We start from the raw sequence: 18,064 nt of genomic DNA on the forward strand, positions 1-18,064 counted from the left end.
TGTTTCTTTTCCTCTTGTCACATAGAAGGAAGATAAGAAGAGCTGAATGCTGTAATTCTCTTTCGTCTCAACGGCTCCAGTTTCTTCTTTCAAATTTCTAAACTACCTAGACTTACTCCTTTTCACTTTTCAGTATAGCATGTTTTTAATGTATTTCACCCAAAATTAATGTTATGTGCTCTCACCTCCAGATCTCCCAAAACAAGTTTTCTTTAGTAATTTCCTTGGGTACAGATTTTTGAAATAACAGATTTAAACACTTAGAGAATGCTATCATATGATACAGCTAATGATCCGAAAATTGAGAATGCCAGTCTTAAACTATTTAAACTTTGGGGGAGGGGGTTAGGCTTTTATTCTTAATGCCAGTTTGAATTCTCTGGTTACTTTATGTCACTCTGGAACTGTCCATACAGTCATAGGGCACTGGACAGTTCAACTTGTTTTCCATCTGCTGTGTATTGCTATACATTTATGAAGCAGCTTGAATTAGTTCCCATTAGTTTTCCCATGAATATTCCCATGGGGAATTCCTATCCCCATGAATATAAGCATGCGCAAGTACTCTTTTCCCTTTCCATATGCCTTCTCTTGCCCATTTTCAACATTCCCATAGGTAACCCCATCCCACCATTTCTGTACACCTTCTTCATCTGGATAGACCATTTCGAACACACTCCTCTGTTATAAATCACCTTTCATTTTCTGTCCTCTGCATTTCCCTAAATACATCACATCTTCATTTCCTCCAAATATACCCTACATTCATCTGCTACTAGTTTAACCCCTGCCCTCCTTTTTTCAGGAGACCGGGTGAAATTAATGATTTTTAAAATAACTACGATAATGTAACTTTGACTTTCATTTTTCATGATGTTCAACTTAACATGAGTTGAAGCATTGGAAGTTTCCCTTTAGAAGAATCTCATGAAAAACTCACGCATAACTGCTCTATTTACAAATGGCCACTGTTACACAGGAGTAAAACCAAATGTGACAGCAAGTGCACAGAGCACAAATACTCAAAAGTAACCTGTAATCACAGTCCTGAGGGAGAACAAAAGGATAGCAGCTATTTGGAAAAAGCAAAGTTCTTACAGAGTTACCTGTAATAGATTTTTATTCTTCAAGTCTGGCTGAAGAACATAGGCAAATAATTACTTTCAATCCACAAGAAAAAAAAAAGGTTTCTAATAATCTGTGAGCAAGATTTTTAGTGAGCTATACTTACAAACAAAACAACCCAAGAAGCTGGAATCTTCAATTCATTATTACAGCTTAACAAGCTCTAAATAATATTTGATTCCTCAGAGAATCCATTGCAGAACTACCAGAAATGTTATTCTCTGTTTGTTAATGCTGTCATTTGGAGAACAACATACATCTGTTTTACAAAAACAAAGACAGTATATACCCGCATAAAGTAAAAATCTCTGCTTTGACATAGAAAGGCAATACAAAAGATGTAGTAAAAATGCTAGTAATCAATAGTAAAACAGTAGATATACAAAGAAAGGCATGGACTATAATACAAAGAATTACACAGTCCTATCACCTTCACCTGAACGTAGCCCCTTGTACGAAGCCTGAATTGCAGTGATAAATGGGCCGGGATGGAAATCAGCAATTTTTCATTCTTTTCTAATGGGGCAAATGTAACTTGGAAGGGGTCTGTATGAAATGACTGGAGGTTTTATTTGCATAACTTTTTTGGAGTTTGACTGTGTCTATGACTATATTTGGTTGTATGGGGGTGGCTGTGGGAAGGGTGGACAGCTGGGTGAAAAACTATGACAAAAGGAATCTTGTCCCATTTCCTGCCTGCGCTTCATTCACTAATGAGTACTGCTCTGGGTCATTCTCAGGATTTCTTCATCTGTTGTTGTCTCGTCTGTAAAAGGGGCACCCCAGCAGCGGAGCTGTTGTCAGCTTGTCTTGAGAGTTTATTCTGCTGCCTCTCACCCCTGCAGCTGTGTGGGATTTTAAGTGCCTGGCTGTAAACAACGCCATATTTCGTGTTTCTTTTTGGATGAATTGAAGGCCAGTCTGGGGCCAGATGTGTTTGCTGGTGCAATCTGTTTCCCATTTCTTGTAATAAATGCATATCTCAACAACTAGTAACAAAGTGAAATCAGGATTTATCTGTTGTCTTCTTCAACGTGATTTGTGTTGGAAAGAAGACGTTAATATAACGTAGCAAAGTCTTCAGCACGCCTTTCTTTTTGGAGTACTTTAAATATTCAGTGAAAGTACCCCTTCTAGTAAACAACTAGACTAGTGAATTTGATGCTACTAGACAACTCCTGTAGCAAACAATATCATGCTGGCTAGCCTGTGGAAACAAAGCCATTTTGCTTCTTTAGGAAACACTGGTTTGCAATAACCCTGCTGTATTTATTCTTGTTTCTTTTGTCAGGTCAGTTCATTTGAAAAGGTTTCTTCCTGGTAACAGGTTTATTCTTGTTACCAGGATTCTCTTATAAAAGGCTTCTAGATATGGACAGGCACGTTTCAGCAGGATCTCCCAGCACAAATTATTCTATTACCAAGCCCAGTCCCTTTACTAGAATCCCAATTAGAGGAGCCACGTGAGGATTGTGTCTCTTTCCCCGTATCCAGGAGAGTTCCCAGGCAGTTCCAGTAAGCCTCTATCCAAAGAAAAGGAGCAAATCACACCTCAATTCCATTATGGCAAAGAGATGCTTATTAATTTGCATGTGAAAATGATGTTCAAATGGCTTTCCCCTTCTAAACAGGTGCAAAGGTGAGGCAGTGGGAAGAGGAATGCTGTACTAATAGCCAACATGACATGTGCTGTTGCAGTGCAACACAGAGCTGAGCACCTCACGGTTCTCCCTCTCCTTCCTTCCAACAAGACCACGGCCACCTCCACCCCATTTCCAGCTCTACATATCTATTATACTATGACTCTCTCTCAGTTAAACCCTCTGTTGAAGTCTATCAGAGATAGTCCACCAATGAAAAGGAAATAAAATAATCTCTAATTAGGCATAGCTTTGATACTGAACCTCTGGCAACTGCTACATGGGATTCTACGTCTCCTAAAAGTTGAAATAACTAATTACACGTGCACACACACACACACACAAATATACATATATATATATACACACATACACGTACTAGGTACATAGAAGTCACAAACATAGTTTCTATAGAGAAAGTCATAGGGTTGTTATATCCCCAGGAAGCTTTTCAGAGAAATGTCCTGAAGTTTCATCCCAAAGGAGGTTTTGCCTAGCCTCCCTGGGACGGAGAGGAAAGTCCTTTCACAATGCAAGGCAGATCTACTTGCAGATGTATCAAAATAGCACCTACTTTTACTCAAGAGAACTCTTCCTCAAGAGTATTCAGTTTCTCTATTGTCATTGGTTATACTAAAGAATGTTCTTACTCGCTCAGGCTCGCTAGCTCTGCTGAACAAACAGAGCTATGAAAGAATTAAGTATACTCTATTCCTTCTGTGCCTCTTCAGTTTTATTCTAATATGCAAGTACAAAACACTGTAACTACATATGTAAAACTCCATGGCTGGCATAAAGACATCAGTTTTAGCTGGCAGGGAAGGCTCCATTTATTCCATCAAAACCACTCATGATAATAGGTGAGAAGGAAAGAAGCCCTTGTAGTGCTTAGGAAACAAAGAACATTTCTAAGGTTAGCAATTATAAATAACAAAATAAAACCAGAACTTTTTAAAACTGAATATTCCTGTTGTGCCTTGACTAAGATGTGCTAAACGTAGAATGCCACAAAGTAATCTTGTATTTTCTCTTCAAAGAACTACCACATTTTAGGATGCCAGTAATGTAAAAAACACCTGAGCCTGGACACAATCTTTTCCCTGCTGCTCCATTTAGGTTTTCAACGTTTTACCTAGCTTTCACATCTACTATGCGAAGTAAAGACCAATTTGCTACCAGAAGGCTACTTTGGTGGGTGGACTGTTCCTTCTATTTTTTTAATTTTGTTTTCCAGAGCATTCAGAGTTTTCTTTCCATATTCTGTGCTGAACTCTGTGGTTTTGCAGATCCACAATACCAATAATATAATATGGAGTATATGTTTTATTTCTCCCTGTATCCAACATGGCTTTACACACACACTGATCACCTCCAGAACCACATCAGTCATACAAAAAGTATACTGAAGTTAAGCCTGGCTCTAATTCCCCTTCTTTCATCAGTTTTGCATTTAATTGATATACTCTGACCCCTTGAAAAATATTCCTTACACTTGACCCTCTTAGTAGTTTCATAGGATTCTCCCTATCATATCTGTGTTCTTATCAGAAGGCTTCCACTTTACCAGATCAGTATGTCCTCAGAACTTAATATATTTGTTTGGATATTAACACTTAAATAAAACAAGATAGTATTTTTTCTAATTAACATTTTTGCTGTGTCTACTCTTCATCTGACTATAGTTATGTGGGTAGAGCTTACAACCCACAAAGCCATTGTATTATATAAAAGGTTGCAAGCCATCTAGTGAAACTCATGAAAGTATCTTATGGGCTAGAGTGAGCAAATCCCTAAGCTGAATTAACCAGTAGAATAGAGTTGTAATCACAATGAGTTTCTGAAATTATGGAAATATGGATGAAAATGGAATTTGTACATCATACACATCAGAGTAACCTGTGAATTAACAAGGAGTCAATCCATGGGTGGACTTTGACTCTGAAGACAAAGATCAATATTTGTGGGCTTCTTTCATTTTGTGTCCAGAAATTTCAAAGCATCACATACAAGGAGTGGACCCTTTGTATGTCGTCAGAATGAGAATCCTTTTTTTTTCAAACATCCCAGCAACAGAGCCTTGCATCTAATGGGGTGTATATGTGTTTCTCCAAGGTCTTTTGATACTTCTAGAGAGATTATACAGGAACTAGACAAAGCCAGAGTAAGACTAATGAACAGGCAAACAAACTTTTATGATTCCAAGGAATATCTTGAAATCATAACCCAAGCTTAGCTGATGACACAATCCTTGCCTGAGTCATCCGCAAATTTGAAACAATGGCTCTGAGCATGGCAAGCTTCCTCATTCATTTGACAGTGTGTCAGCCTCAGGACTTGAAGGAGGGGGAGAGGGAGGGCAGGGATTCTGCCACTTCAGCAGACAACTCTATGGGTGGAGCAGGACAGCATGGGAGGAGACAAGTACAATAAGTCTGGCTCACAATCTCCAGGAGACACAGTCCTGATGTCTAAGCAACATTACTGAACTTTACATTCAGTACACTCAGTGCCTACCACTCTCAATAAGGGAACGGCATCCCTTGCTGTTTCTGATGGTGAGCCACAATGCGGAGGAGAAAAGAGAACAGCAGAGGAACTGGAGCTTAAAACGGATTTTAAAACCTCAGACTCACATGACCTAAATAAAACAATAACACTGGCATACCTGAACTGGGGCTTTCTTGCAAGGGAAGCCTATTCTTTAGATAAATAGAGCGCCTGCCCTTAACTTGCTGAACTATTGATTTTTCCTGTCTAATACTGCAGAAAGGTTATGCTGCAGTGCCCTGTGCTTCCTCACATTTAAAGTAAGGGTAGCCAAGGGCAACAAAGACTCCTTCCTCTCCAGCCTGATAGCAGAGTTCTTCCTTCCTTTTGTTCACATGAAGAACAAACACTGAGTTGAACAATAACAGTGGATGCTTCGTTATGATGCTCTCCTGGGCACACAGCCCTGATTAGTATTATCTTACCACTTGGTTGTGTTTTGAAGGAAATCGTGAATGGCCCTTTCAATTGCTGGTGTTTCAAAGATCAACATTACTTCTGCTTCCTGTATTTTAAAGTCTCCTTATTTTACCAACAATATGTGGTACTATGAAAAAAATGACACAGAACTAATGGACTGAGAAAATGCCAGTCTAAGGTGCAAGCAATAACAGTTCAAACTAGCTTCCTCTGAACTAGTTCAGCTACTGATTCTGAGCATTTGGGGGGAAAAAAGATAAAAAAACCTCAAAGAAACCCAAAAAACCTTAATCCTTACCAAGTATTCAAGGACGTGTAGACAAAGGCCACAGTTTAGACTTGGGATGTATTTTATTTGGACATATTTGAGAATCTGATGACACATCTTGGAATCAACATTAGCAGTAGACTGCTTCCTATCACATTTCCTATTTTATGGACACAAAAAGCCTTGAGGTCATTCAGTAAAATCCATATCCTCAGATTCATAACAGACAGGTGACAAATCTGTTTACCACAGATGTAGCATTTCTGCATTCTTGCAGAATTGTACTCTTCTTGGACAAATAATTGTTTTGAACAAGATACTAAACTGTCACTCACTTTTCACATCATGGGAAGGAGAGGTGAGTAACTTTAATGGTGATTTTTCAGACCTCCCAGGACCATCAACCCAGGCACAGTCAAGAAGATTTCAGCTGCAGCTCCTGAAGTGCTCAAATTGAGTTCTCACTAATTTACCCTTTTCCAGGCAAAGGGAAAAGAAAGAGTCCTGGTTGGTCATTCACTATCCACTTCTGTTGCCTAATCCAGAGGGAGAGAAGAGAGTCCCAGTTAATCACCCACTAGCTGGTTCCCAGCCTTCTGGCCTCCTATCTGCTACAATATGCATCACTGCTTACAAAAAGCTCTCCTTTGAACACAGGAACATCTGGAAGTTTCATCCAGTCTTCAATATCTGGGCTATTACACACATTTTATAACGGCATTTGTTAGTGAAATGTCTACTATTCCCTCCTAGACACTTCCCAAGCTGTCGTTCAAGTGTACATTTACTTACATCAGGTATCAATTGCAGTTTCTGTAATGACGTGCTGCAGATATCTGCAAGAGTGAAAATGTTTAATTTTCTGTATCCAGACAGATATTATCATCATTTACTCATAGACAGGTAAACTAAGGCATACAGTAATTAAGCAATTTACATAGACCACATAGGAAATCACTGTTTGAACTGTGTACAAAAAATAGGTTTCTCAGGTTTCTTCTTGCCTTTAGCTCAGTCCCCAAGACTACTCCTAAGCACTACTTCCAGGCCAAGGCATTTCCAAGTGCAGCTGACACACAATGACCATGATGATCAGGGCAATGATAGCAACTGTTTCCTTTCCTTTTCCTTATGTTGCCTTAATTCAGATCTAGTTTAGACTTACCAAGGCTTGCTACCTTTACTGTGTCATTTCAGAGTGTCAATAAAAGCATACCCCAACTAAGCACCGCTTTACTGAAAACAGGCCTAGGTAGAAACAGTTATTCCAGTCGTGAGTGGGAAGGGGAGGAAAGGGAGGTACACAGCTCCATCCTCAGTCAAGCCTCTTTTTCTGCAAAGATTTGTCTGCAAAAGACAGAATCTTGAACTGAATATGAGGTAAGCTGGCCTAAACTAGTGCCACACTGTTGACTGCAGCCCTCATGTGGGCAAGCTCATTTACCCCTTCTGCCCAAGAGGGATTGGAGTATGCACATTCAGCAACTGGAGTACGCTGACGTTTCCTGTGTGCTTGGGCGATACAGTTAATACGTGATGTCTTTGCTGAGCCCAGACAGCTGTGACCAGCTGGAGGGCTGCCTTTTCCCCGCTCATGTTCAGACTTGATGGTGGATCCATTTTACACAGGAGAAATCTGAACTTGCTTGGACTTGTGGATACTGGTTAGGAATCTTTCCTTCCAGTGTTCTACAAACTCTTGAAAATGAAAATCAAACAGTGTCACAGGTGGCCACTAGTACTCTCTACTGCTATGGTAGATGGGAGGCTACAGGGCAGTTTTGTGAGCACTTATCTAATCAACACAGTCCAAAGCCTGATTGCTTTGGAGTAAACCTGTTTCACAATGAGAGGAAAGTATTCTAGAGGATTAAAAAGCAGCTCTGATAAATTCCAGTAGAGTCCTATCCAGCATTACTCAACTGGAAGGACTGTAGTCTCCCCTGCAAAGATGCAGGGGAGAGAGACTCAGAGACTAAGAAGATATAATGTAACTTTGAGTTCAGGTGTACACAACATGACGCTTTGCCAGCATATCAAATATGAGGACCACTGGGGATCATATTACAGAACTATCAGAATTATGCTTTAACCATCCTAATTTATTTTTTCCGGATTTTGCTACCACACTAGAATACATTGGCTTGATTTTCAAAGGTAACAAGCACCTACAGCTCCCACTGACCTCAGTGACAGCTGCAGCTCTCTAAATCAAGGTAAGAAAGTTTGCATATTGAGAAGAACTGAAGCAAAATAAAAGGCCTATTGTTTGAATGCGAACAGTTTAAACACTGCTGATGGGTGGTATATGAGTCCCTTCCCCTTTCAAATGAATTTAATTTCATGTTTTGTTTGGTTTTCCTGTTGATGCGTCCTGCACCCTCCAGTGCTAAGCTGGTGGGATCCCACATACTTTTCCTGGCATGTGGAGTTTAAAATAAGAGACCTCAGCAATCGGATATCCTCAGCATTTCCAGCTATTGAGCACAATCGTGAGTACTGTGATCCAATTTCACAGCAGAAAAGAAAAGATATATAGGAATATTCTCTCTGTGCTGGTATTAGGCAGACAAAAGAAAACTAAACAAACAGGATGTTCTACTCCTCTGTGAACTTCAGCAAATGACCAAGGCAGACAGGATATGGTCTACAAATAAATGGCCATAATATATGTGCATAGCTGAGTGATAGCTTGTTCTGGGTAATTCACTCACAGCACAAGTACGGAATGAAAAAAAGTAAAAATGAGGATATTTCTCATTGAAAATTAACTTGGTTGTAGTGCAAGATTCTACCCTGACAAGCCTCAAGACTGAAGTCCATCAAATAAGCACAGCCTGAAGGAAGAATGTGATGTTTTCTATACACTACTGAGCAGAAGCGTCTCTTCCTTAACACACTCAGAACATCTTCAGGAGGGAGATATACGGTATTCTGGCCTTAGGAAACCAGCCTGCTTATTCTAGGCTCACTCCTTCAGTTGTGCACATCATGACTGAGGTTTTAACAATGTCACACAGCACTCTGAGACATCATTCTTCTATTGTAGGCTGCTCAAAAGCACTCTAACTTGAATAGTCCAACATTTTCTAGAAATGTCACCTGGTCACATCTTGCTGCAGCTTTTGGGGAGGGCACCTTCATACCGTTTGGGATTATTTGGGAGACTGTTCCTGCAGTGGAAAAGCTTGGAAGTTTAAAGGAAAACTCAGATTCAATGGAAAATAGATATAAGAATAAAATCTTTTCAGCAATAACACCTCTTGGCAAACACTTAATCCTTCTAGCATCGTCTGCTTGTGTTCCTTCTTCACCCATGCAGTCCTGTGTGCGCTGCCTTGCCTAAGCTGAGTCTTAGGGCAGACCCTCTAAGGTTATTCAGATGGCAAACCAAAAGCTGGCATGCTGTTAGAGCATTCAACATGCTCTAACAAACTGTTGACTAAATCTGTTGCCTCTTTCATCTCTGTAACCCTTGGTTAACCGGACCCTGTCCTGAAATTTAATCTCTCAAATTTTTCAGGCATCTGCACCAGACTGAATCATGAAGTGCCAGATTCTGATTTCACTACAACAGAAACAATGTAGAGAAACACCATAAAAATCATTAGCACTATATAACCTAGACTACATTCAGACCTACTGTAAACTAAATTAATCACTCAAATTCTGTAAGCAAATAGTGGTTTATAGCTTGTTACAGTAGTTTCTCGCAAATATTTGTTATTCATGTGCAGTCTGTTTTAATAGGATGTTTATTTCCTGTGGTACACTTCTGTTTTTTGACTAGATATATAAAATGCTTAGGAACAGGGCCCTACGGCACATACTTAATTAACAGATGGAAGTTTGCCTTTCACCATTATCAATATATACTGGATATTTAGGATATTTCAGCTGGTATATTATGTTTTATACATATCCTACATGAACACTGAAAGGTAGTGGAAAGGGGCCATGAACATACAATTGACAAATATTTGTTTAAAAGCTCAAATGAATATTACAGAAGATACTATGCAATAACAACCCAACATTATTCATTTTAGGGGACGACTGTAATGAGAAAAATCTTTTGAAGCATAAACCTGTATGTTAGGAGGGTTTAATCACATGTATATGTGTCTCCATGAAAGTGCTATATATTCCTGTTCCAACTTATCAAGAGAGCTTTAAACTTACATGATAAGATCATTTGAATTTGTGGTTAGCCCAGTTTTAAAGATAGGGCAAGTCTACACATCAGACGCAGAGACACCTGAGGTAGGTCTAAGTGTGTTAATCCTGGAAACACAGAGGAAGTTCCAAAGAAGAACAGCACTTGCGGAGGGCAGTGGGAGCCCTCTTTGCAAAGTGTTATCCCTGTGCTAGCAAGCCCCCCTCAGGCAAAGTTTTCTAGGGTAAATGAAACGCTATGCAAATATGGCTATGCTGCTTCCCGGCCTAATGTGGCATATCCACACAGTAGCGTACTCAGGAAACTTACAGGTTTAGACTGCAGCTAGCTCTTGGATCTCTACACCACTCTCCCCTGCTTAGTGAAGAGAACGATAAAGCTTCCAGTATTTCTCTTTGGCAACTAGGCTGTACTGTCAGAGATTTTACAAGATTTTAACATACAGAATACATAAAGTCCTATAGCTAATGACATTTTGCATACACTACAAAGGCCAAGTCATTTGGGTCACGGTCCTTTATTGCTAACAACCACATTTCAAGAGAAAATGACAGCAGTGATGGCTTCACTAAACATGCCAGTGGCAATACAAAATGCCAGAATGGACATAACATTTGAGAAGAGCAAAAGAAATCCAGTTGTGCCTATGAGAGAAAGGACTAAATGACAGTAAGTCTTAACTGCCTCTTACCTTCATGAGCTGCGCAAACATATAACTTTATTCTGCCTGAAAAACATTACTTTCAGATAGACAGTTTCTTGGCTTCCTGCTTGTGAATGTGTTCGCTTAAGAACATTAAGTTCATTTTAAGGACATTTGACCTTATTCTACAAATCTGTAGCTTGAAAGATGTAACATCTTCAGGTTAAAACCAGGCAATCGCTAGTGGAGTCTTGTTGGATTTCTATGACAAAATTCAGTTCCCAGAAAAATATACTGCCACACATCACAGATACTACCTCTAATCAACACATGACTTCACTCCTTCAGTTAAAAGCCTTTTGGAAGAAGCCCATTTGCTTTAGCACTGTTCCAGAAATACAGGGGAGCAGCCTATTGATCAGAAACTCATTACTGAGAGACTAGCAAGGAAAAGATTTCTCTGAAGTGAGACAATTTTATCCCAGGAAGCCTGCAGTATATGTCAGTCTTGAACAGAAGAGATATCTTTGCAAGTATAGACCCATACTCTTCAGCTTATTGTTTAATCAACACTGGATTAAAAAAATATTTCTGATACACACTTGTGCAAATGAGAACAGATTTGGCACACCGTTTGCACTAATTTTTTCCATATTACCTTTAGTAAAACTTAAGAAAAATTAAATGCTGGCCCGTTAATTGCAATTGAGCAAGTCATTTAGGGACCTGCTTGGCTTTCAGTGCAAGAAAGCAGTACCATATCTTCAGTGTTTCCACATACATGTTCAGAATTAAGCAGGTGCTTCAACACTTTGCTAAACTGGACTTACCCAGTATAATATCCTTCCACAAGTTATGCTCACAGCACAGTTTGGCCAGAAACTTAACTAATCTGTTGCCTATCTACTCAGCCACTAGCAAGATTATGTTTGCATAGGGAAACATTTAATTTTATTGAAATGATAGTGTTTATTTTGTTTCTATTGGATGTAAACCCAGGATGCCTCCAGTCTTTCTTCAGAATGAAAACATTTTCCCTCCATCTCTCTTCATCATTACCATTTTTAGTCAGTTTTACATCTGTGCTTCATTCCTCTGGATTCCTTCATTTGACAGACATGGCAAAGCCTCTCTAGAGTAGCCTAGCTCCAATATAGCTATGCAGCCAGAGAACTACTCCAGCAAAGCCACCTAGTGGAGATGCGACCAAGCAAATGTCATTCTTTTGTCAGTTTTAGTTAAACCATTCGGAAAATGGCATGAGCTAGCTGAGCAAAAGGACATTTTTGTTGGTGTAAGCTACAGTTACACGGGTGATTTTGCTGACATAGGGATGATGGGAGTCTTATGTTTCTCACATTCCTTACTGTCAGGAAGCCTACAAATGGGTAATGCTTTTTTGCTCTTATTATTGCAAATCTGTTACAAATAGCATCAGCCTTTCAGGACCCTATGAGGAATACAGCAAAAACTGTTCCACCCCACAGAGATCCTCACAATGATCAGTCCATCTCTATCCCTCAGAGGGCTGGAAATCACCAGCGGCACTGCAAGTCTGTTTCCATCTCAATAGCAATACACAACTTTATTCCCATTAATCTGTCTTCCATCCATTCAGCATCAAGTACAGCCCTGCTTCATTTTACAGATTATATCCATGTTGCTCCAGACAAAGGTCACTTTATAGTTACAGTTCTTCAACTGAATAAAAGCTTTTGATGCAGTAAATCATTGTCTTTCACTGTTCAAACTCACACAAAACAATACAAATAATGCTGCCCTTTCTTTCAGTATTCTCTTTCTACCTCACTACTCATTACCAAAGCATTTCTTTACAAAATAAAATGAGGCATTTTTCACTTGCTTCAGCCATATAAATTAGTTATAGCACTTTGGAGACTGTTTGCCAGTCTGCACTACAAACCCAAATCCTATGTTATTTTGAGACCAAAACGAGCCTCTTCCTGCTCTTTCATTAGAGACAAATCAGTCGTAATGAAGGAGGTTTCCCTAGCTCTAGCTGTTCCTAGAACTCTTCCCTCCTAGTATTGCAAAGCTTAAAACCTAAGATTCAGTCTTTTGAGTGCCACGTATCTTTTCTTTCTACTTTATCAAAGTCATCTGCTTCAGTAAGGCATCGTGATGACACGCTTAACTCTTCTATAGCAGCACCGGCAAGGTGAGTGTGGTTGTGCACAGGCACACACGTGTAGCAGAAAAGAAGGTAGAAGGAAGGGTGGATTAATCAAATTAACTAAACATCCAGTCCTCCTGGCACAAAAAATCAAAACCTTCCCTTTAACAACACAGTATACACTGTCCTTTTTTCAGGCAGTAAGGGGAGCCAGTCAGCATGAGACACAAAAGTTTGGAACTTAAATTTGCAGATAATTATAACTTTCTTTAAAATGGAAGAATACAACATAGGAAGATAAATCTTGATGTCAAGTACACTCGTGCAAAACTGCAGCAATTTAAGGGCTCCTTTATTTAGCACTGAAAGTCATAACAAGAACTGAAGCCAAAAGCTGAAGGCAGACAAATTCTAATCTGAAATACAGAGCAAATATTTAGCAGCAAGATAGTTAAACAGTGAAATAAAGTGTCAAGGCAAACCAGGAACCCACATTTCTTGAAGTCTTCAATAAAAAGTGAATGCCTTTCTAGAAGAAATGCTTCAATGTAACAGAAGCTATCAGGATATCAGAAGGAAATGCTTATGCGTATACGAGAGGCCTGTTTAGATGACCTGCTGATTTCTCCCATCTTTAAACCCTAAGAAATTCAAAATTAGTGATTACTCAAAAGCAAGTCCCATCTCACTAGTATTATTTGTTTTATGTTTTCAGTACTTCTGAGTTATTTCAGTGAATAGCAATGTTAATCACTTGGTAAAAGCACTCAGTGAAAACTCCCAATGGGCTCTCCTAGTTGGCAAGCAGCCACCGTGTTTCTTGCCTTCTTTTTGAAGTACCATCCTCTTGGTAACGGGGTATTACCTTGGAAGAGATGGAAAGAGACTTACTTTCATGGACAGCTGAGCTGCCAGTTGCTAACAGGTAGGCTCTTTTACCAGCTTGTATTTACGCCACAGAATACTGTTTCTTTTAAAGTTAGACTCAAAAGATTTCCCACAGAATACAACATAAAATTGACATCATCTTATTCAACCTATCTTCTTTTTGGCATAAGTGCATGTGCATAGCTGAGTCACATCATCTTGTTTAGCTGACCTAACCCAGTATGTGCTATATTCAGTGTCACTGAAACTACAAGTAGGCAAAAACAGCCCAGAATCTGTTCTGACCAACAGACCACTAACAGGATTACCAGCTAATCATTAAAAGCAGTCATTATTGCTAGTGGAAGGGTGTGAATCAGAAGGAAATCAACTGGGTTTTCCAATCCCAAATGGAATTTATATCACTGTCAATGAGAAAAAATCATCTTGTGACTTACACCCTTAATCAAATAGACCCAGAGCTTTTTTTGTTGTTATTCTTCTTCCTAATAGAATCACTTTATTCACTTTAACTCCTATATTGAATTTTGGAAGCAATAGCAAGTCCTTAAACAGAATATACAGGCAGACAGTAAAACTTCTAATATTTTGAGGTGTTTAGATCCAGGCTTCTGACTCTCTATTTAAGAAAAGCAAGTTTACAACATAGAGATCTCCTTTCAGACTGGATTTTGTAATCACAATTCAGATTCATCACAGTCATACTGTACAGCACGGCAGTATATTACATGACATCGTATTGCAAAGTAAAAGCAACTGAGGTTTTCTTGGGTCCGTGCTCTTCCCCCTCCACAGCACACACCATACTGAAGCAATGGAAAGAGGAGGCAAAAAGGCTGACTTTCCTTGCTAAATCTCTAACTGGCCACTCTTCTTTTCTAATCATCACATTTCATTTCTCTAGACTGAAAGCAGGAATAAAAGAATGAGTGAGCAATTGGATTCTTTTCATCCCTGAACACTTCAAGTTTACAAAAGCAGAGAGATTTGTCTCTGTGGCACCCTGGACAGCCTAGAGCTCTTCTCCGACAATATAAGAGAAGCGGTTCTTGCTTTACCAGGGTCTCCTCTGAAGACTTCTGTGCTTGGAGGCCTTGAGATGCAAAGATACCAGGGAAACAGAACAGCAATTTATATTGACAAAGAGGATTTTGATATACTCCTCCAAATGGGGCAGCATTACCATCTTAATAGCCTTTTACTCTCAGCCCTCTTTTCCTGAGGATGCTGGAGATTTTTGCGAATGGAGAACAGTTCCGCTTCCCATTTTAACTGCAACAATAGCAGAAGGGCTCCTTAAACTGCATCAAATAGCAGCCTGTGAAATCCCTAACTAGCTGCACTGCCTCTCCCGCCGTTTTATTATCCTTTAGCCCACAGAACAAAAGAGGCGGGAGCTCCTCCTCATTTTTAGCCTATTCCACACATCCTAATCCCTCAGAGGTGGCAATGGAAATTGCTTGTGGAACTGTTAAATCACACTTTCACTTTGTCTTTCATTCCCTATTCACCCTCGCTAATCAAGGAGTTTCCAGGCACATTTTCCGATATCAATTTGTTTATGGCCTATTGGTTAATGGTCCCAGGATAGGACCCCCTGAGTAAGAAGAAAGAAATCTGGGCACTTCAGACAGCTGCTGCTTCTCACCAGTTCCCACACCCATCCACTCCTTCTCATCAGACGCCCTGAATGTGCTCACCTCCTGACACTAACAGAACCGAAACAACAAAGACTGAATGAGAAAGCTGCCTTTGCAATCGAACTATGGGACAGATTCCACTTGTTAGCACTATAAGATACCTTCAAACAGTGACACAGGGATACTTACTCCCCCACCACCTAAACCATGGCCAGTTGCATTACTGTCATAGTACCTCACATCCAGCTTCCCTTTGGAAGGAAGTACCAGCTTCAACTCTCATAAAAATTCTAGCCTCTCTTGCACGAGGCAGCACGGTGCCACTTGCTATTAAATATTTGTTCCCTGAAGTTGCAACTCTTGTCATCATCTTATCTGAAATAGCCATTTCCAGGTGATTTGCTGACTTATACCAATAATAATCATTGAAATGTTGGATATGAAAAGAGAATATTTGTTTCATACAACTTAGTGGGATGGCTCTCACTTAGATATCTAAGAGCTTTCAAGTCTCTGTAAGGATTCTAACAGCAGCGCCTTAATGAGGAACCATGACTTTGCCAATACCAGCAGATTCATAAAGCAGAATTCAGAAGAACCAATATGTAAAACCACTGAAATACCAATTACAGCTTCCAAATAAACTCCACGGACATTTAAGGTTCAGACACTGCTGTCTGACCTCTGACTAGAAGGTTACCTGTAATGTGGAGTATCCTGGGGCACACTATTGGGGAAACACACCCTTTCTTCTTACTCATCTTGAACAAAAACAGCTTAAAATATTAGAAAACAATGGCATAGTCAAAAACTAACAAAGCACTTACACAAAGAAGAGTTTCCAACTGCTTTTTAAATGTACAAAGAATGCCTGATGGTGAGCGGTGGTGCTTACTTAAGATAAATCTCAACTGACACCTCACCTGAATTTAGAAAAATATTGAATGATGATTTAAACTTGCACAACAGAAATGTATGGATACAGGAAAAGAGCAATACTTCTACTGCCATATTCCTACCATTAAGCTATCAAATAGCATTCTATCAGAGGGTCCTACTCCATCATCATTATACCCAAAGGTAGGGTGCAGTCCTTGGAAAGCTATACTCTTGGCTCACAGGAAGTGAAACAAAGTTCCCTACCAAAGTTTCTGAAAGGGGAATCTCTCTTTCCCAAAGTCTCACTACATTAGTGCCTGGGGACAGAACAGGAAATCAGCCTACTTTGTTTATAACAGCCAGAAACAACTCTGCAACTCAGAAGAAACTTGAGATAGAAAAGTAGTTTGTCTTTTGCCATATGCTGTATTCAAATAATGCAAAATCTAGAGCAAATCCTGCAAGCCACCTCAGTTTAAACTAATAAATATTATTTCTACTTTCTATAGCCTGTTTCAAATTGCTGGTACCAAATGAAGCAGATCGAACCCTCAGAATGCCACGTAAAGAACTTTACCCAGAATACCCTGCGTAAAGTTTCCAAAGGCTTAGAAAAACCAAGTGGACACCCAAATCAGCATTGTACAGATATATCAGATGGAAACAAAAATTCACACAAAAATGTTTTTGTGCCCTTTCTTTTGTTTTCCTACATTATATATCACCACAGATCAAAGCATACCTAGTCATTAATAAATGTAAATATGTCACTGGTCTGGTATACAGCATATCTGTAGGTGAGAAATGGACAGTCAGATGGGAGGGAACTGTTTAAGTACCTTAAAATATTTGTAGTGCTTTCTAGGATCAGTGATTCTCAATCACTGGAATGTGAGAAACAGAGATGTTAACTTTTCTGTAATGCCAGGGCTGCATATCAGAGTCTACCCTCCAAAAAGCAAGTGGCAGGCACTGATTGGTCCTATTTAGTCTGCTCAACTGGTGCAGCGCTGGGAGCCAGGCTGCAAATTAATAGAGGTCAACTCAGCAAAATTGATTTATGGATTTCTGTCAAAAAGTAAGTATGCTAGAGGAAGATTTATTGGGATAGATGGGGGAAAAAAGGCAAGATCTACACTTCCTTCTTGCTGTGGGTTGAAAGTACATATTTTAGAGGATGGCCACAAAGAGCCCGTTTCCCACCATCATGGTAGCAGGATCCAGCTTTCCAATATACTACCCCATATCCTAGAGAATCTCACGATCATTTAGGACCAGGTGGCATTCACATTAGAAAAACAGAGGAAAAATAGAGGACAGGTATTAATTTCCTGTATTTTTATTGATGTCAAGCTATTGGCTAAAGAAGAACCATTTATTAGCACATGCTTTTAATGGTATTTTTAAGACAGGCATGTTTCTCCTGGAGAAATCTATCCCATAGGAGCAATGTTACCAGAATCATTCTATTTTACCTTGAACAAAACCAGGGAGATTTGATTAATAACTTCAGGGCTCACTCTTAGATTCATGGGAATATGCAACAATGTAATTCAGTATAATTCAATACAACATAGTAAAGGCGGAAGAAAGCTGGCCTTGTCAACCAGATTGTTAAAATGTGTGGGTTTTTTAATTAGGTATAAACAGCACCATTTTCAACAATAGTCACTGTTATCTGCCTCCAGCCTACTTAAAATACT

The 18,064-nt window shown here is 39.5% G+C and overlaps 1 protein-coding gene across 15 annotated transcripts in view; it reads right to left on the bottom strand.

The window, feature by feature from the left end:
- RAD51B (RAD51 paralog B) overlaps positions 1 to 18,064 on the bottom strand; it is a 419,964-nt gene that overhangs the window by 118,409 nt on the left and 283,491 nt on the right. For 2 of the 15 annotated variants that reach the window (XM_068946203.1, XM_068946200.1), the window contains one exon: positions 6,793 to 6,836. The exons of 11 other annotated variants lie outside the window; for them this stretch is intronic. In XM_068946203.1, the coding sequence (XP_068802304.1) occupies positions 6,793 to 6,836 (44 nt within the window). Of the gene's footprint in view, positions 1 to 6,060; positions 6,537 to 6,792; positions 6,837 to 18,064 lie in introns of those variants that run through there. 2 more of the 15 variants (XM_068946199.1, XM_068946201.1) reach the window with 2 other exon arrangements.

This window comes from Struthio camelus, chromosome 5 (assembly GCF_040807025.1).
Source record: "Struthio camelus isolate bStrCam1 chromosome 5, bStrCam1.hap1, whole genome shotgun sequence".
NCBI lineage: Eukaryota > Metazoa > Chordata > Aves > Struthioniformes > Struthionidae > Struthio > Struthio camelus.